Here is a 27,207-nt window from a genome sequence, read left to right on the forward strand (position 1 = left end):
CATAGACACATTGTAATGTTGAATGTATTTTTCTACGTACGAAAGTTATACAATGAGCCTGTGTTGCCATTTTATAGAACTACGGTACTTAGCTGAAATTAAAATGCTGTAATATTAGTGACTCTGTAATATTGATGCTGTATTAAAATATATATGATTCTGACAGGGGGGGAGTGATGGAGTACCTTCACATTGCTCTATTGCTACCTATACCTAAGTAACATGTCTGACTATAGACAAGTGGAACAGTGAAAGCAAAACACAACGTTTCATTTCAATGATCTTTATTTTTACGTTAAACAAATAGTTATTGTAAAAAAAACATAAATTCGATTTTCATTTACAAAACATTAAAAATAAAACTGTTGTCCAACTAATAAGGTAGGTTTGTTTGCTGTGGACTCCAGGAAGAGCAGGGCTGACCCCATTAACCCAGCCTTTATTTGAAACTGCCATCGCCATGATGTCACTGTGAATGTTGCTTTGTGAGTTAGTAAAGAAAACCCATCTGTACAAATGACACACGCTGACAAAAACATTGACTAATATTCATCAGAAAGAAAAATATTGTGATAGTTTGATGCTCAGAGACAACAGATGATTTTACTTTACTTTAAAAACATCAGCCAGTCTCTGATGCTTCAGTATTTAAGGTTTTCCCACTTAACGGTTGGATCAGTCCTTGATGAGCTGCACAGTATCAATAGTTTTCATAAATTGAATTATTTTAACCGTAAAATCCTCAATAAATATCAATATTTCACCAATCACCAAAAAAATCACAACTATACAAGACCACAGCACCATCCTGTGGCCTCAGGCAATTATGATTAGAAAACAAAGACATAAGAAACAAGAAGAACCAGAATTGGAGTGAAAAGAGCTGTATCTTTTATCTAGGCAGAATCTTGACTTGACTGCTGTCCTATAAGAGCACCGGCCAACATCATGAAGAAAACTGCTATCAAACATGTGTAATTCCAAAAACATTACAGCTTTGCACAAAACATTCACAAACATAAGCTTGTTTGTTAGAAAGACTTTCAATCATCACCAGTTTTCCTAACTAGAACCACAAAGCTGCCCGAAACATTTGAAGAAAAGCTAATCTAGCAATTTAAAATAAAATTAAAAAGCATAATCTCTCATAAAAAGGCAACATGGAGTTAATTCACAACAATAATAATAATTCCACCTCTACTGCCTTCCTCCCAAAACAGTGCAGTCTGTTTAGTGCAGCCATGTCTTGGTGCTTATGGACTTTGTTTGTGTCAATTGTTTATCTGCAAAATACATTGAGTCCAACACAGTTCAGTTCAGCAACAAATCCTCCCTTCATGAAGGTTATATTGTTCAGTGTATTTAAATACATTTATAGATACATTTCATGTATGGTAACATACCTGAAATCGAATCAGTTCATCTCTGAGTCCAAGTGATCAAAGTTTGAAAAAAATTACCTTCAGGCAGACATGAGATTTTATATTCAAGAAACCCAAAAACTTTTTTTGAGGCCTTCAACAACCAAAATCGAATCACTAGTTAAATGCTATTTTGTTACGTGAGGTCAAAGTCACCTTTGACCAAAATCTCATCAGTTCATCGTTGAGTCAAACTGAACATTTTGAACAAATTTGAAGAAATTCACTCAAGGTGTTCTTGAAATATCGTGTTCACAAGAATGGGACGGCCAAGGGGACAACCCCAAAACATTGGAGCTATTATAAAAATTCCACATGATGCCTGATGATGGTGAGATCGATCACAGGACTGCTCTGTGTTAGACTGCATTTGTTTAGCTTGGTGTTCCTAATAAACTGACTTCTTTTCCAATTTGTGTAATGTTTACTTTGAACTGAGCTTACTGCTGCTGCGTTTGTGAAATAGTTCGTTTTGGGGTTTCGACAGCAGCAAAAACAAAACAAATCACAATATTTAACCAAAGTGGAAAAACGTCCCACAGTTCATTACTCACAAAATCAGCTTCACTATAATCGACTTGTTTTTCACAACTGGGAATTTCAATGAACACTGTGTTCATTCTTTCTTAATCTCCAACTACTATTTAAGTACAAATAAATTATACATATACACAATTTAACCCCTTCAGACAATTAATATACAAAAAATAAGCAAAAAACACAAATGGCATCATCATGATGTCATAGTGTGAGTGGGAGGAGTAGGTAGAAGCGTTCTTCACAGTTTACTGTATTCACAGCTCTCAGACCTGCTTGATCAAACACTGACTTTGAGGATTTCTCCTGATCTTCCTGTGCCAACTTACAATTAAATGGCACAGATTTCTGAGGATATTACAAAATAAAAGACAGCTCTGGTGGTCTTGAGGCCACTGAGGTGATGTTAAGGAGTTTGCTGCCACCCACAGGTCAGATGAAGAATAACAGGTAGTCTGAAAGCTCCTACTGCAGACTGTCCGCCATCATGAGACTCTATCAAAATAAAATTGACTGATGGACGCTGACTCTTTTTAAGTTTTTCTGACTTATCACTGATTTGTTTAAGCTTTAAGAGTTATTTTTTACGAAATCCTTAAAAAAAGGCTATTATGGTTTCAATCTATTTTGCTTTAATTGAAATGCCACTTATTGGCGTATTTTTGTATTTTTTCACCATCCGAGTACCCTCTTCTCTCCTCGCTTGAGGACTGGTGTTGGCTGAAGTTGTTCCTACCGTTTTCTCTTCTCTAACAACAAACTACCAGCCAAACACCGACAGCGAAGATCGTTTTTGAAAGAAGTAAACGACTGTTGGAAGCTTTGCGAGGTAGCACGTGGTTTTTGGTTGAGGATATTTGGTGGGAAAAAAAAAGAAAGAAATAATCACCTCTGTAGTTTTTAGTGTTAGACACCCAAAGGATTTGTATTCTACTAATTCATACATGGGTGCTGGAGGGTTGATTTTACAAACAGTGCATATTCACTTACCATAAGCTACATTTTAGATTTAGAGGGATCACCCTGCAGGACGATGAAGGTGTTGTGTGTTGTTTTACGAGTTCATATGATTAATCCTTTGTTTAGCATCACTGAGCCACTAATGACACTTAAAGAGGACAGAAGCCAAAGCTAAAGATAAAGGCTGCGTGTGATCTGTGTTTGGAACGAGGCACACCGGTTACAATCTGTACAATATGAGAAAGCTTGCTCTTTTCCCAGCTATGAGTTTACTGTACTGAACACAAAGGCAAAATGGTACCAAATCTGAGCCAAACGTACAGCAATGAGTGGGTGAAATCGAATCCTCCTCCTTGCCTCTACATCTCCTTCTCCTTCTCCTTCTTCGTTTCTCGGGTGCTATTCTTCAGAAAGTCACTCCGGAGCAGCCGATAAAAGAGGACAATGTTCATCACCGTCATGATGGCCATGCCCACGCTGCCCAGCGTGTAGGCAAGGAGGGGCACCTTGTCCCGGTTGAGAACCAGCCAGCGGGTCATCCAGGCCAGCGTGTTGATGCGGAACACAACGTACGTGCCCAGGTTGATTATGCTGTTGACCCGGTACAGCGTTCCCGCGGCGATATTGGCCATACGCAGCAATTGCCTGAGGTGGAGGAAGATGGAGTTTATCTCCACCAACAGGGCGACCACAGCGAAGCCCACGTAGTGTCCTGTGACCACAGAGAAGCCGAAACAGGAGATCACCTACAGGAGAGACAGGGAGGAGGAGTGTTACCCTGGATGTAGCAGAGGATTTGAAAAACAGTATATTAATACATAGTGTGCAGCATGGTGGATTCATTTTGATTCATGCTTTTCCAAAATTACCAAACCTAGCTTTAACTATTTAGATAACTGGTAACTCTGTTGCTCTGGAGTTCTCTGTTGTTTTTCAAACAGCCTCTTTAGCCATGTTTCCTCTTTTAGTTTGCTCAAACCTAATTTACATCCTTAATCTCATTAAATATTTCAGCCTACAAAAACTGGTTTTATGTTGTTTCCTTCACCCTTATGAGCTCGGTCCTAACATTCACATTTAGAGTTTTTTACATGTATTTTTATTCCAGCAGTAAACAATTTTCCGTGTCAGATTTTCATATTACCCAACACAATGTTATGACAGAGGTGATTTCCATTTCTTCACTTCTGACAGATACTGATCACGTGGTAGGACTGATTTCTGCTGAGCAGTGCTTATTAAAGTGTGTGATGTAACACACTGATGAACTCCACAAGGGGGCAGCAGCAGCATCCGTATTGAAAACCTGTCTGACATACAACTGAACACATCCGTTCTGCTGACGTTTCACTGAGGAGTCAGGGGAAAGGACTACGAGCAGTATCTGGTATGCTGTGCTGCCGTCTAACACACTCACAGCGGCTGTGTAAAATCTGGACGACAGAATTGTGTTTGCTCTGCAACAGGCTGCTCGGCCAACTCCCCACTGGGGCCGGCACCCACTCACACCAGCGCTGCATTTCAACAGCCTCATTCACACTCAGAGCACACTTCAGGGACAAACTGTGTTCACACAGACTGGACTGTAGTTTCACAATCATTAACATCTTAGCTGCCCTGTTACGTCCAAAGTAGAGTCAAGTGTTCAAGGTCATGGGATGAGCCTGCTGTGCGAGAGGTTGACCTTTACCATCAATCAGGGCTCTGTTGGAGAAGCATCTTGTGTTTGTGTAAGTGTCTGTGGTCACAGGATGCCGTCTCTCATGGGAAACAAACAGTCAGGTGAAGCATCTGAAGCACATAAAGCAACAGAACACTACGCATCCTTAGTGATCTTTCTGTCTTTAGCTCAAAAGGTTTCTTTCACTGAAACGTGTTGTACTGGCTGTAAAAAAAAAAACTCATTACAATTGTTCGTAGCTGATATTAAAGCAAAACTGTACAATTTTGTATCTGGAAACGGCAAATTCAAAATGAGTTGGATGGTTCACTGACTTGGAATATGGAGCATGGAACCACTGCAATTCCAACTCCTAACCCTGAATGTATTTTCTTGCTCAATGTAACTTGGGTATGATCTCCTGTGAGAAGTGATGGACTGACCGATTGTCGCAGCGGTAAATGGCAGAATCGGGCCCAGTAAGTTCAAGAGTAAACCATGGATCAAATAAACCTGGAAGTTATTAGAATAACGGCATTAATCTCTAATGTACAGTGAGAAAACTTTTAAAATATGAAGAATTCCAAACAGAGTTTGTTGATTTGTTACAGCCGGGCATCATGGGAAAACACAGTCAGATCACACGCACGTGAGATCACACTGCAGTGCTGGTCAAACACTCTCCTGTGAAATGTTTTCAATAGCAGGTAATGTCGGAAAACTCCTGGATTAATGAGGTGTGAGTTAGCACCCTGTTCTAGAAGTCAACAACAAATAACCAGTGACTAAGATGTTAGTGGTCATACACAATCAATATTTCATTACGAATTGGCTAAAACAGCTCACGCTCCCTTTTTATCCAATCACAACGTGGCACTTGCTGTGAGCCAATCACCTGTACGCTGTTTAAACTGAGTTTAAAATGCTCTCTCTTCCTCCTGTCATTCAGCTGTCACTCCAGCACCACGATCCCTGAGTGACCAGCTCCCGCCCCTGCACCACCTCAACTCTGGATACCGGGTCATCTCCAATCAACCGTCCAATCAAAAGTCTTTCATCAGATGTCCCAACTTCCTGCTCCCTTCCTCACACCAGGGTCTAGGCTCTACACACTGGTACCTAGAGCCTCATAGATTCATAGGACTGTTCTAGTGTGCTCTACTTACTGCTGGGATCTAACCACTCAAGTCCGTTCCTCTGCTCAAACTAAAATAAATGTCATTCAACCTCACTCATATTAATTAGTCTCTTTGTAAATCTCTGTTGACTGCTATGCTTTTTTACAGAAAAACATATTATATGTATAATTTGACGTAAAGGAGATAAGTAATAAGGAATTATTGAGCTAATGGTTTCTTGCAAGGTCCCTTGAATTTAGTGTGAGTTTCTATATGACATGAAGTGGGAGATTTGAGGTGGGTTGCTATGGAATATCCCTGCCCTCAGTTTACAACAACAATACCCGCACTAAAAACAACACGTGAAGGACAGTTTTGTAAGTGTGTGTGTGTTATAACATCCACATCAACACACCATAAGAGTGGGCCTTCAACCTGGATACGTGTAACCTGATCTAGGATGATTAAACATGACATAAGAAGGTCATGGTCAAAACAAACCGTTATAAAACCTGGTGATAAGATGATGAAGATACTTTCATAACCAACTCTGTTTTCTCGCTGTGTGAGTCAGTTACACATATGCGTAAAACAACATCATTGGGACTAAATGTTATAAAACTGTAGATGAGAGAAAGATTAATTAAATAAGTGTTTTTTTTATATAAGCTTAATTTAGAGGCAAGGTGTTTTTCAAATTTAAATAAGACAGGATACGGTGAACAGAGCAATAATGATCGATAAGGATTTGACATCCAAAAATTCAAGATCATGAAATAATATGAAAAATCATTCCAGCACAAAGTAGATGCTTGATGTAAAAAAAAAGGATATTCTTATGTTCCTCCTGCACATGCATCTAGTTTTATGGTGGTTAACTCTCAACTCTCATACATCTATTTGTGTCAGTTTATGGCAATCAGCCAATGACAGTTGTGCGTTACCTAACCATTGTATAAAGGTAGATAACAGAGCACCTCAGTGGACCTTAATGACCCTTTATGTAAAACTCAATAATGTCAAAGCCTTATGTCCCAGTTACCTACACCTCAGTGAAACCTTTCAAGGCCGGCAGCAGTATACGTAAACGATGAACCATGAAAAGATAAAATGGACAAAGGAGCCGCACGTGTCCGTCCTCCTGGTCTGGAGAGGTGACTGCGATCACTGATCCCACCAATAAAACACAAGCAGCTAGCCAACCCTCTGTGTGCATGGATGGGGCTTCCATCCATAAAAGACAGGGACCGGCTCCCACACCCTGAAATTATGTCTGCACCAAGTGGTGGGAGCGAGTCCCACTAATCCCTCCACCAGCCCCTGGATCTATCGGACAATAAGAATGATTCAGCGTTCGCAGGTTTTCCACACTAAGCTCTGCTGAGGTTTGACCTTCACATACACCAGCAAATACTGTCCAAGTAGAGACTGTCATGGAAATACACTACGTAAAAATTGAAATTTAAACACCTGTTGGGTCAAATTGAAAATTTGGTTTCAGCAAAGGCCATCAAAACACAGACAAGACTCATCTTTTCCACTGTTTGCAATGACTGATCATTTAAATAACAGGGACGGGGACTTTTTGTGAGCTAAAATGAATAGAACAATTGCTGCACCTGATATTTGCAATGAACTAAGTCCTTGCAATGTTAAGGTCCCATATCCATTTCTGCCAAGCAGGACTGTTCAAGCGGCACATTACTGCCTCTGTTCCCCTCTTTTTTCCAGCCCTTAGCTCCCTTGTCAAGTAGGTTCACTGGACACCAGAAAACCTGCAGTTCCAGATAATCTGGAGCCATAGCCTTTTTAAGTATTAATCTTTCAAAGTTATTTTTGATACATTGTCAATTGTACCATATTTTACAAGGGAGTACCCCAAGGGTTAGTTTTGGGTCCACTTTATTTAATAGTTATGTCAAGAATTTTTGACATAGTTATGTTAAAAATTCCAAATGCACAAACATTTTATGCAAATAAAATAATAATTTACTGCTGTAATGCCAACTTCCGACATTGAAAGAAACAAACGCTTAAGTTCTTTCTTTTTTTTTGGAATAGTTGTTTTTCTATGTTGTCAGAGGGGCTAGGCTATGTTCTTTGCTTGATTTTAGTGATTTACTGTATATACTGTACATAACTCTGAAACTCTAAGCTGAATGCTTACATGGTTGGACACTATATACTCGAGTGCTTTTAGGTTGGTCCCACCATGTGACAGGTCACAGTTAAGTGTCCTTCTTTGGCAGGGCGAAGACACAATCACTGGTACATAGCTATTTATAAATCCATCCTCGCTTTGCTCCCCTCTTATATGTGTCAGTAAATCCTACTTGAAACCAGTAATAGGAGCTTGTGCTTTAATGACACCTTTTTACTTGCCAACTGTATTTACAGCTATTGTAGGGCTTTTAAAATGTAGTTAAGGTCCTTTCTGCTTTCTCTAGCTTTATGATTCAGTGAATTGTTATTGTCTGTTTTTAGTTTACGTTTTTATATTAAGTGTTAGCAGATTGTCTATTGCTTACTTCTTGGCCAGGGCTCACTCAAATAAAAGATTTTTTAATCTCAATGCAACACAATTGGTTAAATAAACAGTAAACAAAATCGAAAATCAATCTGGTAGGAGCTTTCTACTCATTTACAATATTAAAACAGATTTAAGTTATATCTTCATTATTGCATCGTAACTGTTATTGCTAAAAAAAAACATTCTGTGATGTCACTCAAGACATTATTCTTGTGCACAGCACGTTCAGTTTAAAATCCCGTCGGACAGGGACTTTTCGGACTGAGGCGTGTAGCATTAAGGTTAAACTGGGACAGAAGTGTGTTATTTAACCTTTGCACTGGCACTTGTATACATTAACCTACACTGTTATACCCACCTGGATACATTTCAAGCAAAGGTCTGAAAAACAAGGTGGCGTGGATGTTTGTTGCTTGCATTCTGTCCCGATGGGCTCAATTAAATGTTCTGAACACCCTGGTGAGGGACCCTCTCGACTTGCTTTCAGAGGGGAAACACGGAGTGCAAAGATGGTAACCAAGTGCAAAACTAAAATTGCAGAGGTCAACCAAAAAGTTGGTTAAAGCTTAAATAAAAAGAACAATCGGGTCGAAATGTCAGCTACTAAGCCACTCTGGTATTCAGAGTTGAAGACGACAACAACCACAGGGAAAGATGAAGCTAGAAAAATCGAAGTTGACGCCTGAAAGACAACATTTTGAGAAATTGATCAGAAGCTAGTAATTGGATTTGAAGACCTGATCATTGAACAGAGTTGTCGAGGTATGTGGAATTTCACATGTTGCATACGTTTCTCCATTACAGCATGTATGTGCTATGTCCCCCCACCTGTAAAACCAGGTCACCTGCTCTCATTCTCTCTCCCTTAGCCTAAACATCACCAGGTTGGGTGTGCTAGACATTTGAACGTCCTTCAACTCTCTCACACATCCATACATGGAAGTAGCAGCATGTACGACGCAATGCTGATGATTGTTTTTATTAATGACTATTAAAATATTTAAAACTTGGCTCGACTTCCAAGATACACCGTTTCTGTTACAATAGGCAGACTGAACGGTGATTAAGGATTTCCATGTCAAACCAGTTTCCCTACCACGGGCTGATAACTCAGCTGGCTCAGTCGGAGCTGAAGCTCAGTACTGACGCGGCCCGTTTCTTACAGAGTGAGTTTTGAATGATATGATGTCATCAGACAAAAAAACAAGGAGGGTGGTGCAGTGAGATGAAGGATGTAATCAACCTTAGAACACAGGAGCTTGACAAAGCCTAGCACACATTGCAAACATACACACCCAACCACACGCACACCCACACCATTCACCCTAAAAACATGCTGTCTCTAGATTCTCATAGCAGCGGAGGTCAAAGGTGGAAGGTGCTGGCAGACATGCTTTAAACAGCCAGATACAGGGTGTCAGACCAGCTAATCCCCCCAAATAGGAGGGTTTCAACAGCTATGACCACAAACACAAACACAAACACACAACTCACACTTACAAGACATAGATACTTATGAGAACCTCATGATACTGTGTGTGTGTGAGTGTGTGTATGTGTGTGTGTGTGTAAGCCCATATACGATATTTTGACACATGGAAGAGAGTGGCTATCACTATGTTCACCATATAGTATTTATCTTCTAATAAGAGCTGTAAATGTACACCAGCGCAGTAATATAGTATTTTGAATCTGTAGCTTCTTATCAAATTGGAGAAATATTTTTTTCTGGTTTAAGTAATAAAAAAAGGTGTTGCAAATTGTTTTTTTGTTCCTAGAAGTACTGTTAAAATAAAACAAGAAAACAGGCTCAGTACAGAAGACTAACTTCATGTATCTTGTTCAATATTTATTGTAGTTGTCCAAGGACAATCGTTCATTCACAACAAAGCATCATTGTCCAGAAAAGAAAAAAACAATATGTGATCTGAGCTTGACCAGTGTGGTCTGTGGTGGAGATTTGTCCAAGACTGGACAATACACAGGTATAATTTTAAATTACAAGTGGCCTGGTGAAGTCGACGGGGAGAAAACTAATCGGAAGCTGAGAGATATGTTTGCCATCTGGTCAACGACAGACCGACAGTGGGTCAATAAGGAGGTGGGAGGACCTCACTGAGGCTCAAAGTCGACAAGAGGAAATGGAAGGAAAGATGTTTAGCTTTGAAAGGTGAGACAATAATGATCACTCACACACACACACAGACACACCCCATCCCCCCCAAACACACACGTTTGTACAGCTATCAGTGAGGACACTCATTGGCATAATGCATTAACCTAACCCCTTACCCTGACCATCCCAACTAAATGCCTAACCCTCACCCTTGACCTAATTCTAACCCCGAAACAAAGTCTTAACCCAACCACACCCACACCCACACCCCCACCCACACACACACACACACACACACACACACCAAGATAAATAAGTATCATCATGCGACCCGTGTTAACTCTCGTCAGCTGACAGCAGCACAGCAAGACGTTTCAGCTCCTCCTTGTTACAGACGTGTGGTCAGAAATTTCGATGAGCACAAACACAATTATTGAAGGATTGAAGGCAAATATGATAAATGAGCACTGTGCAGGTATTTAGTTGTTAGTGTGTTTGTGTTAGTTAAAGAACATGCCGACAGAATGAGTCTTCTTCATCTGGGCGAGGCTGTGTCACTGTTGATAGATGTTTTTGGGTGAATCACAGTCCTTTGACGTACTTAGGCACTGGGTGAGAAGGGAGAGGTGGTGATTTTCATTGCTTTGAGTTATTAAGGCTCTTCCACTGCATCGCATCGCTCATTAAGACGAACACAGAAATACTTATATTGTTAATAGGCTTCAGCATTTTCAGCACAAAGTGCTATATACTTGAAGACTTGCAACTGAAGAAGACTTGGACAAAAGATACTAGAAGGCAGATGTTGCTTTGGACCGAGCTTCTTGTTTTCCACTGTTTCCTGTAAATGTGCAAAGATATGCAAACCAGCTGCTCGATCCAGTTTCATATTTATCACATGGATGTAAGAGTGATATAAACCATTTGTGCAAATATATCATACATTATACAAAATACTGGTCATTTACTTCTATAATATTTTATTGTAGAATGTGTTTATTCATGTCACTAAACCAGCATGAGGAACTCCCTGATCACTGGGATCACTGGGAAGCATGTTAATATAAAAAGATGATGAAATAGTAAAAACTAGTGTTTAGTGCCAAGCTGTTCTCTCACGTGCCTGCGTACCCACCCACACTGGTTTCTAAATGTGTAATTCCCATAGCAGCTAGATCTCAGCCAAGTTTGCTCTCTATCTTTTTATGCGTTGGTTCGAGGCTATAGGTGTGGCAGACAGGGATGAGTGAGGAGTGTGTGTTTATACGGGTGTGTGGCCAGCGGGGTGTGGGTGCGGGGTGGTGTTGCAATGGGGTGACACACTGGGATATGTCTCAGTGTGCCTGAGGGCCACTACAACACTGCGTGTCTGGCGTTTTCCTTTTTTGGCAGCTGCCGTGGCATCTTTTTAGTTTTTCTGCTTTTCTCCACCCTGGAGTCACAGGTATTTCCACAAGGATGTGGAACAGACAGCCGGAGGAGAGAAGTAGGGCTCTAGGACACCAGAGGAAAACTAAGGCTGTTAAAACCCAAACATGGTGCCTCTGGCATATTCTATTCCATCACATACTCATATATTTACAATTGCATATTCTAATGTGTTTACCGACCCGTTTGTAAACATATAGTAATATTATAAAGGACGATTAGTCTTCTAGTGCATTTTAGAGTCTGTTAATAGCTATTGATATTTAATACCTCACATATTCCCGATTGAGAGGAACTTTTGAAATTAAGAATCATTTGAAGTTTTACACTAATTAATTGCCCCCCTCACTGTAATGAGACACGACACAATGATGTTTTAACAATGGACTGTTTTACCTGACCGACTTTATGAAGCCTGTCAGAGTCGGTAGATTTCTTACTTCTTCTGAATGTCCTCTCCCTTTTCTTTTTTATAAATAAACTCCACACCTATAAAGCTGGTATGATTTGTTTTACACAAAGGAACAAATGACTCACTGAGGCGATAAACAAAAATGTTAACCATGGATACGATGTGGAAAAAAACATACCCGATCATATGCATTTCTATAGGAAGTTTGATAGCATTGAATTTTTTTTTTTTTAAAGTTACAGTGTTAGACTAAGGCACAGCTACATTTTTCTCATATGACAGAGGCCTGGTACCTTGACACCTCCCCTGTTTTAGCGTGTGTTTGTAATGCTTCTTAGAGACTGGCAATGAGGATCATTTGGCCAATCAACGTCTGTATGGTAACTTAATGTTTCTCCATCATCCTGCTTGCATTGTATTGAAGCTTGTAAAATGTTAACACACTGCAAGTGTTTATTAAAATGTAAATTGTATATAATATACAAGCAGTTTGAACTTATAGTAGTTGACTGTTTCGTCAGAAAGAGAAAAAGGTTAGAATGCGAAGAAAAGAGTTTTTCCACACAGTTATCCAATATTTATATTTGTTTTTGGGTCGTTAACCGTTTACCTTTCAAACAGCCGTCATTACATTCTACATCTAAAAGTTTCACACAGCCGCTGGATTTATTTACAGTCTCACACCCTCCATTCGACTCCTCCCTTTGAACCCCTCAGGTCCAAAGTGATCTCATCCAGGGCCTCTGCCTGCATGGATCCTTCTGCAGGGTCACATCCGGCTCTCAGGTCAGCTCCACTGTCAGGACAGGAAATCAGGAAATGACTGCTGAGAGGGGCCCTGCAGTCAAACCCCTCCCCCTCTCTGTGGATTCAAATTGATGGAAGTCTGTCGTAATGACAGAACAACTTAAATCCCCACAAACGCCTTTACTTGCTTTCAGCAGTGACAAGTAGAGTGTCGACCTCTGTTATCTCAAAACGCACATGAATGCATTCCTACATGTTAAGTCAACTGTGAACAAAGTCCACCTCGTAGTAAAGCACTAAAACGCTCATTCACACTATAGCCTGCTCTTTTCTGGATAGACAGGACCTGCCTCTGTTTATTTGTCTTCACTGGATTTCACAATTCCTCTCCCTTGATAAGCATTGTGATGGGATTAAGACCAAGTATGTTGCAAATCAGTTTTTGGCATACTTTCCCTCAACTATCAAAATGTTCTTACGTCTATTGACAAGAAGTTCCTCCTATTTCCTTACTTTGAATTCCACAGCAATGCCAGCAGTTTTCTTTATCTGTCTTTAAAAGGTCAGCAAAGAGACATTTTCAGCAGTGAGCAATCAGAACGCACATGAATTTAAAAGCTTTCTCATTCTTACATGCACTAAACTAAATTCAGTTTAATGCATGTTGTTTTATCTCCATTAATACTTTGCTGCTGTGTTTATATACTGGATCCATTCTGAATGTGCCACAGTGAGAGTTAAGAAGCTGCAACTATAGATGAGTGGATTTGACTGTTTCTCTCCTTTGCATTACTCGAGCAGGGAACCCTTTACGACACAAAACAACACACAAGGAAATTCCTCAGTGTGAGACCGTTGTACCACGAGGGAAAGAAACCCACACAAAAACAATATAATACTAGCAGAGTGTGGAGGCTCTCATTGGTTTGTGTCCATGTGAGGGGGTGGGACAAGCTGCAGAGAGTAGGTGGTGGAGGAGGAGATGTTTTGGACGTTATGCAAGAATAGGGGGGTCGAAAACAAGGCTGTGTGTGTCATATATGGAGGGAAGCGGCAGTGAAGAAAAATGTAAGGGGGTGTGCATACATTTGGAAATGCCCCCCTCAGGAAACAGGAGGTTTGCTGCAAGTGTGTGTGTGTGTGTGTGTGTGTGTGTGTGTGTGTGTGTGTGTGTGTGTGTGTGTCTCGGGAGCCTGGGGTTCAAGTGCAGACCAGATGTCTGTCCTCCAGTCTTGATATACACAGAATGGGGGAAACCTCCAGAGGTTCTCCCTCCAAAATGATGAGGCTACTGAGAAATACATCATGAACCTCGCCCGCCAAAAAACTCTCACACACACACACACGAATATTCCGTTTCCTATTTTCCAATACGTGTCTCTCCCCCCGCTCATTGGCCTTCATTTTTCTGAGTATGTCATGATATTGTTGCTTTGAATCATACGAAGCCTTCTCGCTCAGTTAACCGTGTGCTCTACTAACATCTAAGAAAATACAGCTGATGTTCCAGTTGCCTTTGGTTTGCAAACGCGATGCTGACGCTGGAGATTGTAGAAAGTAACGCTGGTTCCATGAGGTCTGTCACAGCAAATTGTGGGTCAGAGCGGAGGAGTGGCGTAGCCCACAGACTGTGGATGAATGGAAACACAGTACATCTGTGGGCTGGCGAGCAAAAACAAAAACATACCATACATACTACATCAGCTGCTGCTGCTAAAAAGATATCGAGAGGCCTCGGCTGCTTTATTCACAAAAAACAAAGCAAAGGGTATATTGCAAACCAAGCTACACTTCACAACATGCTTGTTTATATTGTTGTCGTTGCAACATTAACCACTAGAACTATATCCCTCAGGAAATAGACGGAGCCATCTATTCAGTTAAGAGATTGTAAGAGAGAAACAAACCATTTAGAGAATCCTGATGGCGGCTTTGATGCAAGCCAAACCGTGCACATGAGAAGTACAATCTGTTGGGAAAGCTAAATTTGAGAGCATATTTGGTACTAGTCAGATTAAAGTTAAAAGTCTACACACACACATTTTGTATTTCCTGTGACCCCAGAATAACCGGTCAGAGGGCGGCGCCAAGATAAGAACTTTGGGCTTATTCAGCAACGACTAATGGACATCAAACTTAACTATAAGAATAATGCAGCCTACCAACAACACCTGGTCTTAAGTCAGTGATTGACGATTTCACTGTTATTTTAAGGATGCACCAACAACATGGTACAGTACCCTGCATAGGAGGGTGCCCTATGCACAAACAGTCTTCTTGCGGAGAAGCGTCCTCTCTGCCCGTCTGCCCACCACAACACACCAAGGTGCAAGTATCCCCGTCTTTTATAGGGAAGGGACCGGCACCGATTAATAAAGAGTTTAACACAGCTAACCCTTGAACCATGTGACTGTTGCATTAACCCTTTTCCCGGTCGTTAAACTAGTTTAAGTTGGATCCGCACTTGTGCCATGCACTTTAAATCATGCATTTCAGGTTGTTAAAGTTGAGCCCTTGGCGTCACACCAATGACAACATAAGCAACCACCAAATATGGTACTTTCCCGCTTTCCGAAAGAGACATTCGCTGTTGAGTTTGTGAGACAGAGCCACACTCCTCCCACAAATATCTATTTTCATGCCCTGTAAACTTCCTTTCATGTCTGAGGTTGGTGCAAGACCAACGTTGGAGAGGAAAAATGGGACTGAGGTTGAATTTTAAAAAACATGGCAAATATGAGCGTGAAGGCACATAAAATGGGACGTCCTCACACAGACACAGGCTGATAAACTGAAATCTGTCACTGGGGAATAAATAAAGTTGTACTGAGGGAAGGAGCAGTTATATGAAACCTTAACATTTATTAGAGGTACATTAATCATCGTTGTGAGTTCTATGCCAAGGTTGGATGGCCCTCTCTCTCGTTTTGTTGAGAAACACACTGGGTTGTATTCATCAAAAATGGCCTTATTGGTCTATTATCCCCTTACATCACCTCACTGATATCTGTTAATGTGGCCTTTAAGTGACTGGATTACACAGAGGTGACAACTATTTTACTGAGCTCGGTGAATCCTAAACTGAACAAATTATCATCCTTTGGGTAATTAGAGCTTTAAATCTCACCTCATTTTACCTCGAGAGTTTTTTATTTCGGTTTTATGTACACTATCTATTTCTAAGGCTTTTACTTTTGCTCTTACTTTTGTTATTCAGACAAATTTTACTTTTACCTGTTTGTTTCATTAGTTCTACCAGTGAAAGCTACCAGTGCAGTTGGAGCAATCTTGAGCATTTACGTAGAACAGGAGGAGAAAACTCCCAAATTCCAAATTTACGCAATATTGTAACTAGCATGTGGCAATGAGAAATGTATGACTTCCCCAGGTGCTTAAAAAATCCCTTCACTCATCATTTCTGTGTGTGTAACAGCAACTATTAACACAATGCTACTTGGAGGATAAATTATGGTTACATGTTACACAGCTGGGATCAATATTAAGCCTAGAGGGGAGAATATTTAAGGGCCTACATATACAGTTTTAAAGCTATAAATTGGCGGTGGCCCAACTGGACGGAGCAGAGAAGTTGTTATTGAAAACAGTGCAGATCGCCAGATGGCCGATTAACCCGTGACGCCCTGATCTGCTTCAGATGAGCGCCGGCCTTGAGCCTCACTCTACAGAGGTAACTGAATTCAGACTAATGAGAGAGGGATGACAGAGACTTTTGGGAGGGAAACGGCAAAGATGTTAGAAAACATCAAACCGTCAAACTTTGAGAGCACAGAGACAGCAGGAGGGCCAAACTGATAGACTCTGTGTTTCCTCTGTTTATCATTAATGATAGATCTCAGTAGAGAACATTGGTCATACTGTTATTCAGATGCTTTCGCTCTTCATCAAAGAACAAATCTGTCCGTCTACCTCTAAAGGCTCAGTGTTTCATAAACAAACATGGCTGAAACAGCCATGGGATGGGTGCTGCGTTAAATTGTTCCTTCTTTTTACAAGCACAGCAAACAAACCTTGGTTTTACATTAACTATGCTGCTATCAGCCCAGCTGCAGCATAAGAAACAATGTAATCTGCTCTTTCATCTAAGGATCTGCACATTTCTGATTACTTGAATAATTCTGCATGCTGTATTTCTTATACGATATAAAGTAAGGGCATACATATTTAATCTTCTCACGGAGAGGCCCCCTATTTCTGGCAGAGCTATCAGGGCTTCCTGTTTTCCAATGGAAGAACAAGGTTGAGGCTGACAGGATCTCATCGGGCGTCGGGAACATGTTTCTCAGACAGAAATAAGAAGTTGTAATCTCCACTACAGTCAATAAGAAGAAGGGGGGGGGGGGGGGCGTTCTATGGAATGGTTGACTCTATTATTCTGTTCCTGGTCTGCGTCAACAGGCATCAACATGTCTTGAGTTGTTCCACATGGTCTTTCACTATATGTTTGTGTAAGAGAGGAAACCCTCATGGCAGATTGCAGGTATGTCAAGAAAAGAAAAGTATATAGAAGTGCAGACAAACCCTTATGAAGGAGTTGGGGGGGCTCCACAGAGCAGAACAGCAAAGTAGGAAAATGAGACAAAAACACAGGTTTGACTCTTCAAACAAAACTCAGCCAGTCTTATAAAAAGTTTATTTCAACTCTTTTGGCCAATCTATAAAAAACCTGATGACAGCTTTCCCTCACAGTCGATGCTGTAGCGTCTAACTGTCCCACAGATGTCAATTTTGAGCTCAATTATCTCCATTAAAACATAATTACCTACATTAAGGAGTTTATGATTTATATATGTCTAGTTGTTTGTAAACAATTTAATGAGGAATTATTACATACTTGGTCCAGACTTGCTTTACATGCATCGACCCATTGACCCTCAAAGGATAAGTGGTGTTGATAAAAGAAGGATTTATGGATATTTGCGGCGTGACAACATGTACTAATAAATCAATGTAAAGTTTCTATTTTCCTATTGGCCAGCCAAAATTAGCAGATTAACCTTCACCGGAAAGTATGACCATCTGATCCTGTTTGTTTTGATGTGGTTCTCTTGCATTACAACCCTTCACGAACCTCCAACACAATAACCACATTTATAAAAGTTGCAGGAAAAGGTTGAAAAAAAAGGCGGCAAGATCGTAAAAGGACTAGAAAGAGAACGGCCCAAGGAGTGAACCGCGTTGAAAAGAATGAATGAAAGTCTAAATGATGGCGCAGCAGGGAAACGAAGGGAGCTAGCGACAGCAGAGAAGCACAAAGAGCCATGTCAATGAGAAAGAAATCTGCGTTCCTCCCACAGTCTAGTGACAATCTATAGCCAGCTGCCTCACCAAAGCACCCATTCACTAGGGTTACAGGAAGTGGAGGAGAAAAAAACAAGACTTTCTGAAAAGAGGAGATATGGTTATCTTCTCTCAAACTCTCAAACTAAGGCCTTTGCGATCTACAAACAAATTGTACACACAACATCCGCACAGTGTCCCCACAACTAATCCAAAACAAGCCTTTCCAACAGTGAAGCACAGATTTTCCTCTGTGAAACACTAATTCAGGTGAGACTTAAATGTAGTTTAGGAACAAACGAGCACGAAAGGCTGCAAACAAACAAAAAGGTTCCTGCTTTAACACCTAAACACGCATGTAAATCATTGCTGCTGTACAGTACAAGCCAACTGCAATCCTCTCTGAGACATTTACAGTAGAAATTCAACCCAGTGTACTTCAACAACACGAGTAAGAGCTTGGCAACAGAAAGATCCAGACAACATCGCCACAGTATTAATACAACTAATCTAAAATGAGAATTTCCAACAGTGTAACAGAGTTTAAACTGTGAAACATTGATTCAGGTAAGACTTAAATTTAGTTTTGAAACAAAAGAGCCCTGATGCCACAGGCCGGTGCCATCTCCACTTAAAAAACCTAAAGATTATTTGCAAATAAATTATCTTGCAAGTCCGTATTTACTGACTTAAGTTTATTATAGTGCAGATGTGCCTATTCACTAAACCCTAGAGCGTTTGACAGTGTACTGTTTGCAGTGGAGGAGAGCTGTGCATGTACAAAGATGAGAGATTCATGAGCAGGAAGTCAACTTTTTGAAACCAATGAGTTGAGTAACAGTTGTTAAAGAAGAGTAACTAGGAGAATGCAGCTGTCCTGAAAGAGCTGGTTTCCCTCAGCACACTACTTGTGGTAAATGACTTTTACTTGCTGCATTGTGGAGGAAACTTTACTCTGGTCAAGCACACAGCGCTCATTGTGCTTGATGGGAAAAGTGATGGACAAATGAAATCTCACAAGGTTTCACCATCCGCTGACTCCAGTAGCTGATTAGTGATTACACACACATTTTGTGTGTTTGTCATGCTGGTTGTTTTGCCATGTGTTCATTGCAAGGAGCTCCCATATCTTCTCATGCCACCAGTAAACTGCTGTAACCAGTTTCCTGGCAAAGTTTGGCCTCTGTGTTGGTTTAAAGGTCCTCAGTGCGTTTGTGTGTGAGATACTGAACAGAGGTTATATTTACTAGAGATATATGAGAGACCTCAACGTTTTAAGTGATATTTATCAGTCCACTAGATCGTATGTTTACATTTCTATATAAAGCATGTTGATATAGCTATTTTGAGCATGTCTTCCTTCCATTACTGGAACATCCGTGTGCATTATCCTCTTTTCTTCACGCAGCACACAGCAGGTTTTCAGTGGCCTCATTTCTATATGCTGCAGACAAATATTTCTACATCTGTCAGGATAAAAACTCCACTCCTGTTTTAACAGCCAAACACAAACGTAAATCATCGCAGCTGTACAGTACAACACCTCTCCCATCCTGTCAAGAGACATTTACAATAAAAATTTAACCCATGCAGCCCCTGTGGGGTGAGCAATGCACTACAATAACAAGAGCTTGGCAACAGAAAGACACACAGACACACTCAAACACACACACACACACACACACACACACCGAGCATATTGGATTTAGGTCAGCAGCAAGAAGCAGTGGAGGAAAATATTCATTCAGGGTGTAGTGTCTACGTTTCCATTTCAGGTCTTTCCCCTATTTATTTTCCACAGCTTTTCAAAGCAGGAGTGGGGGGAAGGGTCAAATTGTCTGAGTTGTTCTACTCTCAGGAAAATACCTCCGCTGAGCGAGGGTTACGGTCTCATGAAGATGAGCGGATCTGACAGGACGCTGCTGTAAAGTGTTGTCTGCTTTAACGGATGGCAAACAGACACAGGGAGTTGGGTGGAGTTCATCTTTCTGGAGGCATGACGGGAGGATCGATGCTTGGGAGGGGTGTGTGCATGTGGGGGGTGGGGGGGGGGGGGGGGGGGGTTGTCACACTGGAATGTTTGTCTTTGTTCCTCCCTCACTCGGTCTTTGCAACTCAACAAGAAAGACCGGTATTTTGTCTTCCCCGTGTCAGTGACTTTGACAGGTGTGCTGGAATTTTGGCGCGAGATCCGGACAGACTGTGGCTACACTGTTTATTGAATTCATGATTCCGGTTTCTCACTGGTATACAAAAGGGAAGGTTTTCTCCTCTCGGTGACAGCTTCGGTCAAAACATTAAAAAAATCTCGGACCACAGCTTTGTTTTTAACTGTGAGTTCCACTTGATAGACCTACCACAATGTGATGGAAGAGAAGCTCCCAGGACTGATTCAGCTTCTGGTTGAGCACCATGTCAAGGAAGTCGTAGATGAAGTAACCTGTGGGAATGAGCAGAGGATCACATTTGAGGGTTCAGCGATTCATTAAATCAACCACAACGCAACAGATTCTCATGACAAGAGCAAGAGCCTCGGGTTTCATCGAGTGTGTCGGGAGGACCCCTGCTTCCATGACGACAGCAACCAATATGTGTCTTGGTGAGGGGCTATTCATATCCACCACCCCCCCCCCCCAACCCATCCTTCCTGCCACCAGCCGTATCCATGGGGACCGCGCTTCTGAATGCTTGAAAAAAAAATAATGAAGTGTTGAGGATAGAGGGGCGAAGCAGGAATTAATCCCCCCCCCCCCCCCCGTTATGTTTGAAATCTGACACCAGGACCCTTCTGTCGCTGTGACGACGTAGTTTGGTTCTTCTCGACATAAACAAACGTCCTTGCTACCAAACCCCCGGACCAAGTCATTATTGCAAGATCGTCATTGCATAGCATTTGATTGGTTTATTTTCATTATGTGGTCTCTACAAGAGTCCATATTGTTTCAGGAGACCGTTGACAATGGACAAGGGGAACTCCTACACAATGCAGTCTTTCCAACAATGGCAACGAGAGGTGGAGTTTAGGTCAAGGTTTTCTACGAGCCGTCAACTCCGGCAAGAGGAGTCATATCTCTCATCTCGCACTTGTGTTTTTATTATAACTCAGTATCCTCGTGAAGCACCATCTGATAGAACTGTAATCAGTACAAGAAAATCTGATCTTGCTTTGTATTTTTAGCATTTTATAAAAACTAATATGGGCAAAATGCCATTGTGAAGCCTGAACACCCTGCAGTTAGGTCCTCCCTTCCATGTTGTTTTATAAATATGTTTTGCTGTCTTTATCTTGACTGTATGTTCAATTTTTTTCACGTTTTGGGGTTTTTATCTCGACTGTGAGCTCTGTTTGAGTTTATTCTATAAAGCCCTTTCTAACTAAGTTTTATACAAAAAAGGTTATTATTATTATTATTATATCAACCAGTGTCTATTAAAGCCAAGATCTACACTGAGAACAAGGGTATCAAACACTGCTTTGACTTTTCACTTGCCATCAACCTAAAAGCCTGAATAGATAAGACAGCAGAGGAAAAAGTTGATTTCAGGTGAAGTAGCTGATACGTTTTGTCGATTCAACGTCTCCTGCAGTGAGTTTCAGGGGATTCCTCTCTTAAACCAATTAGTCAACATAATGATACTGATGGGAAAATCTAGTTAGGCATGAGAAACCTGATTATGACACTAGCTTAGACTGAAACTGATCAAGTTACCACAGCATGTGAAAATCTTACTTTGTGGCTTTTTGTTTTTGCTGCCGGGGTCAACTTGACTTACATTCTGGGGTCTTCTCTAAGCAGAACTGAAATTCACTATCAGCATGGCTTTTTTTTCTGTATCAGACGTAACTTCATATTTTATTATTAGAAATAGTCTGTGTCCAAAATCACCTCCTCATTCAATAACCACTACAACGTCGGCCAGCCAATGGAAAATCCCATCATAAATGTATATGTTTATTTAACACTTAATATTAATAACTTTATGAAAAAAGCACAATTGGAAATATCGCGAATAACCTGAGGACACTTTTTTGCCAAATATATATCTGTCCGTCTTCATCTTCCTGATGGTTAAAACATTTTTGATAAGAATAAGGAATAGAATCGACAGAGAGGGAAGGCTGGGAAGTGCTGCCCTCCCTCCTCTTGTCTCTTAATGCATGATGGTACATATTGTTCCATTAGGGACTTCTGTAGTACACTGCCCTTATGATAAACTGTGGGATACAATGACTAAACTATGAGGGGTAAAAAGAAATTCACTAAACATGGAGAATTCCAGGTCCGGGAAAAACAGCCCGACTCCCTTAAACATTAACCATACTTGGGTTTCTCTGCAGGACATTGCTTAAGGCACTGGACAGGGTCTTCATTCAACAAGCCCACAACCATTGTAGCCGAGCTCCATCCACACATCTGCTGGAATAGAACTCCTCTGAAAACTAAGTGACGCCTCAGAAGAATCACACCACATCTCTGGTGGGAGGGTTTGGGAGAAGCTCTTCCCAAGTTTTTACATACAGATGACTCCCCTCTCTGTTACCACCCACATCTGATATGGACTGCTCACATAAATCAACCTTTTTGCGCCGTCTCTGTCCCGGTGATGTCACGTGACTGTACCAGGGGTTACGCCCGGTGCCTGGGACCGATCATAATGCCACCCATTGATCTTCACGCACTGACAATGCTGCTCGCTTTGCCAGCTTCCAGGGCTGGGCTTCATGGAAGAATGTCAAACATCCTGGGAATCCTCTGGGAGAACTGGTTGCTCAACACAGATCCAACAAATTGATGGTTTTAAGAGATCACACGTGCCGCTAGTCGCTCTCGCACAATATTTCTGACAGAATACTAAAAAACAGGGCAAGTTGCTATTTTAAGAATGTGGAGTAGCATGCATCCAGAGGACATCAAGCTAAATCAAATTCATGATAGTTTTTAGTTTGGTTTACGGAAAGCAGACTGTAGGATTGTTATAAAGTGAACTTAGATCAAGCTAAATGGAAATACACGAGCAAGAGTCAGAGATCAATCTCCAATTCACACTGAAGGCAGCAGTGACTATGTTTGAATTAGAGGCAGCTTGACTTTGATACACCGTCGTAAGAACAATATGGTGAATATCAGTTGACAGCCACAGGGTGTAGCAGTAAAATGATAGAGCACATTAATATGGCTGCAAATCATTGAGTACTCAGAATGTCACTGATAAGTGAAAAGCTGTTTGTGGCTGCCTCGTTACTGTAGACAATGTGTTGTACAAAGTGGCTTCAGTTTCCTGCTGTTTTTCATGGGCTTTATAAACCATTACACCACGTCGGAGAAGGAGAGGAGCCCGAATACTGGATGACGTTACTTCCTCACTTTGCCATAGGACAGCGGCTGCATCTCTCTGGGTGAACCCTCCCCAGCCCCTCCCCTCCGCTGTCCCATTCAGAGGACTCAACTTGTAATTCAGCAGTGAACACTGTGGAGCTGCTACTCACCGATGGAAAACGACACCAAAGCATGAGAAAACACAGAGTAGGTTTCTATCAGATCCTCGGCCATCTGCGGGTGACGGAAAAAGCTGCGAAAAACACACCGGTTCAGATAAGGACTTTCAGAGTAAAAAAAGAGAGTTCATGATGAACCAGGCCAAATTTGTCTACATTCAAAATTAACTGTGAGGCTGAGTGATACATCAACAATTATAAAAATTGAATTTTCATCAATAACAATATAACAAAGGTTCAACATAGATGTATCGAGATATATTACTTGATCATTGTGTAACACAGTGAGGAGGTATAACACATGACTGATCGACACCAGATTTGTAAAAAGCTGTTTATCAAGTGTTTTTCATACTCTGCCCCTTAAAGAAGAATTTAAAACCACAGCCTTCACTCAGGAACAAAAATTATTCTAAACCTAAAAAGAAAACGATAACATGTATATCAACGGATAGGATATACAGGTTTTTTGTTCATCTTAATTTCAATTTTAGCCATATTGCCTGGATTGAAACAAAAAATTAAGTCAAACAGCAGTCTGTAAATTATTTGATAATTCACTAAAATTTGATTACAACCACTACAAAACTCCCCAAATCCATTCATGAAAATTTTTTGGATCCTCATACTTTCTTAATGGTCACCTTGCAGCTGTGTTTTCCAATTGTCTACTGCCTCGATACAAAGAATGTCTATTACCTGTTGCCATGCGCTATGTGTAAGGTGTTTTCCCCATGAGGGATTTCATAGGTATCTCCTATCATATCGTATCTTGAAGTATCGCAAAGAATGGTATAAGGTAATATCATATAATATTGTAAAGTATCATGTCTTATTAAAAGTATCATAAAGAATCGTATCCTGAAGTATTGTATGATGTCTTATCATATAATATTGTCAACTATCACATCTGATCAAAAAGGTATCATCGTAAAGTATCACAGTGTATTATAGTGTCTCCCCTGATAGAATTAAAATGATAACGGTAATTTTAATAAATAAGAGTTTGTTGTGTTGAACTTACCTGAGCACGGCCCATATCGCGGTGATGAAACTGTGCACGCCCGACGTGGAGATGTTCCTCCACTTCCACGCGTTCCTGACGGCGGACTCGGGCATGGGCAGCGTACCGACCCCGGCGTTGACCAGCCTGAAGAAGACCGCGGAGCCGCCGGTGGTGACGATCACTGAGCTCAGGTCCATGACTGAAACGTCAGTGATGTGCAGAGGGAACCGACCACACTTGTGTCTGTGAGCGCAGCGGACAGCGAAGAGCGTGGCCCCGCACGGGAGAAGACTCGTTACCGATGGAGATCACTTTGACATGGGCGGTGGAAGCGCTGGGGGAAAAAACAACGTGGTGTCCGAACAGAGGAGTCGAGCCCGGCTGTGTCAAATGGTTTTTCCCGCTGACTCGACCTGATGGTTTCTCTTGTTTCGTGTCTCTGTGGTATTCCCGCTGAGTCTCTCTCTATATATGTGTGTGTGTCTGTGTGTGGGGTTACAGGTGTGAGCTGTGCGGCTGCGCGTGTCGTTGTGAAACCGTCCTTTTCTACAACCTCATCGGTCGCTTGTGTAACTTTGTGACTTGGAGACAAATGTAACACGCGCTCCGCCCGCCCTACTACGAAGGGGCGCGGCCATAAACACGTTACATGTGTTGTTGTACGTTCACGAGCCGTCGGAAATTTCTCCACCACAGACTGAGAAAAACAGATTTACTGAGCAGTGTGTATGAGATATACTGTATATGTCATGGCAGTAGGTACTGACCATTAATGTACTTAAAGGGATTGTTGACCAAAAAAAAGGACAGATCAGTCAGTATCTACTCTGCTGATGGAGGAAGTGTCTGAGTCCACAAAACATTTCTGACGTTTCAGGGTTAAACAGCGTTGCAGACAAATGTAATTGAAGTCAATGATGATCGGTTCTTCAAACGTTAAAAAAAAAAAGAAAACAACATAAAATACCTCCAATGTCAAGGTCAATTTTATTTGTATGGCACATTTAAAAAAAACTTGGTTGAACAAAGTGCCTTGCAATGCAAAAGCTTCAACTAGGGAAACAGCAACTCGCAATACAGCAAAATATCAATGGTTAAAACAGAATAAAATAAAGCAAAATAGATTAAAATAAAATCAACTGGGATCAAAGCCATACTGCTCCTATGGTGTCATCCAAGTGTCGGTAAGCTGGGACTCGAAACAGCGATGTTTACACCATGTTTTTAGACTAAATGTGCTGTGATATCCTCCTCTGGACCTGCGTTCGCTCGAGTGCTATACTTCTAAAATAAAACAACAGTCACCAACGAGGGGTTCATCACAGTCTAGCAGCAGTACCACAATCCAGGAATGCAATTGAAAGGTCTGTCAGACAAAGGAAGTTGTAAATTACGTGGAGCACATGAAGCCCACATACGTTTATTTCACATGTAAAGAAATAAAAAATGTGTTTGATTATTTGCTTTAACACTAATGATGATTCATATTCTAACAGAAAAAATAATTTTTATTTTCACTGATGTTTCATTCAGTGTTTGTGACCGAGGAAGCGCTGTCTTCATTCAAGTCAGCCATGAACTTGAATCACACAGCGCCATCATGTGGTCAAGCATCATGGTGTATTGTGTCGGACACATGTCCCTCAGCATCAATATTACTTCTAACAGGGATTACATGGGATGTTGTCAATATGGGTGATTTTACCCTGACAAGGTGAAATATCAATAAATTGATATATGGCTTGTAAAACATTTTACTAACATTTATAAAAGGATCAGTGCTGAAGCTTTTCTTTTCACCATGGAATTTATCGACTTGAAATCCATTTGAAAAAGTTTTGGTTAGCAAACAAGAAAAACACAGATTTGTTAGAATTTTTCTTCAGTTCTTAGCTGCATATGGACATTCATGATAAAAGAACCGTGGTGGAAGAAGTACTTTTTTTGTGATATTTGGTTCTTCATTGTGAAAAAACATTTTCCATAAAGGCTTTCTATGCCAATCCCACATGAGTTCAAGTACAAATGTGTTCATAGCTAAACGTGCTTTGAGTATCAGAAGTAAAAGTAGTCATTCGGCAGCAATGGACCCTGTCAGGTTTATATCAGGCTGTTTATGACATATCAATTTGTTAATAACTAGGTGTGAGCAGCATTTTGCGGTTTTATAGCCTCTTAAGTTGAAGATACTTAATATTTTATTTGGCTAACTTAAGCGGTTGACTCCCTTAAGGGTCAAAGAGCTGGGAAATAATACATGGGAGGGGAAAGAAAAGTACACTTCTATAAACACAAATTGTTTATAGACATTTTCCTCAGCAAATTGTGAAAAGTAGCGAACTTACCTCAAAGACATATCTAATTGAAACCATGTAAGAAGTTTAACAGGGGAGATCAGTCTCTAGGGACAGTGCTATCAACTAATAGACACATGGGAGATAAGGGAGAGCTATCAAACCAAAACAGCTCAGGGGGTC

The 27,207-nt window shown here is 40.9% G+C and overlaps 1 protein-coding gene across 1 annotated transcript; it reads right to left on the reverse strand.

The window, feature by feature from the left end:
- Positions 1–267: 267 nt before the first annotated feature.
- Positions 268–25,289, reverse strand: tlcd2 (TLC domain containing 2). Its single transcript, XM_053423205.1, has 4 exons — positions 24,749–25,289; positions 23,716–23,798; positions 20,585–20,667; positions 268–3,664 (listed from the first exon to the last, which is right to left on the reverse strand). Exons 1-4 carry the CDS (start codon positions 24,925–24,927, stop codon positions 3,278–3,280), a joined length of 732 nt encoding a protein of 243 aa, XP_053279180.1. The 5' UTR covers positions 24,928–25,289; the 3' UTR covers positions 268–3,277.
- Positions 25,290–27,207: the final 1,918 nt, after the last annotated feature.

This window comes from Pleuronectes platessa, chromosome 5 (assembly GCF_947347685.1).
Source record: "Pleuronectes platessa chromosome 5, fPlePla1.1, whole genome shotgun sequence".
NCBI lineage: Eukaryota > Metazoa > Chordata > Actinopteri > Pleuronectiformes > Pleuronectidae > Pleuronectes > Pleuronectes platessa.

Coding starts and splice junctions, on each gene's coding strand:
- tlcd2 (XM_053423205.1), bottom strand. CDS start 24,927: ATGGACCTGAGCTCAGTGATCGTCACCACCGGCGGCTCCGCGGTCTTC. Junction 23,799..24,748: donor GCGATATGGGCCGTGCTCAG/GTAAGTTCAACA, acceptor TGTTTTTCGCAG/CTTTTTCCGTCACCCGCAGA. Junction 3,665..20,584: donor TTCTCTTCCATCACATTGTG/GTAGGTCTATCA, acceptor TCTCTCCTGTAG/GTGATCTCCTGTTTCGGCTT.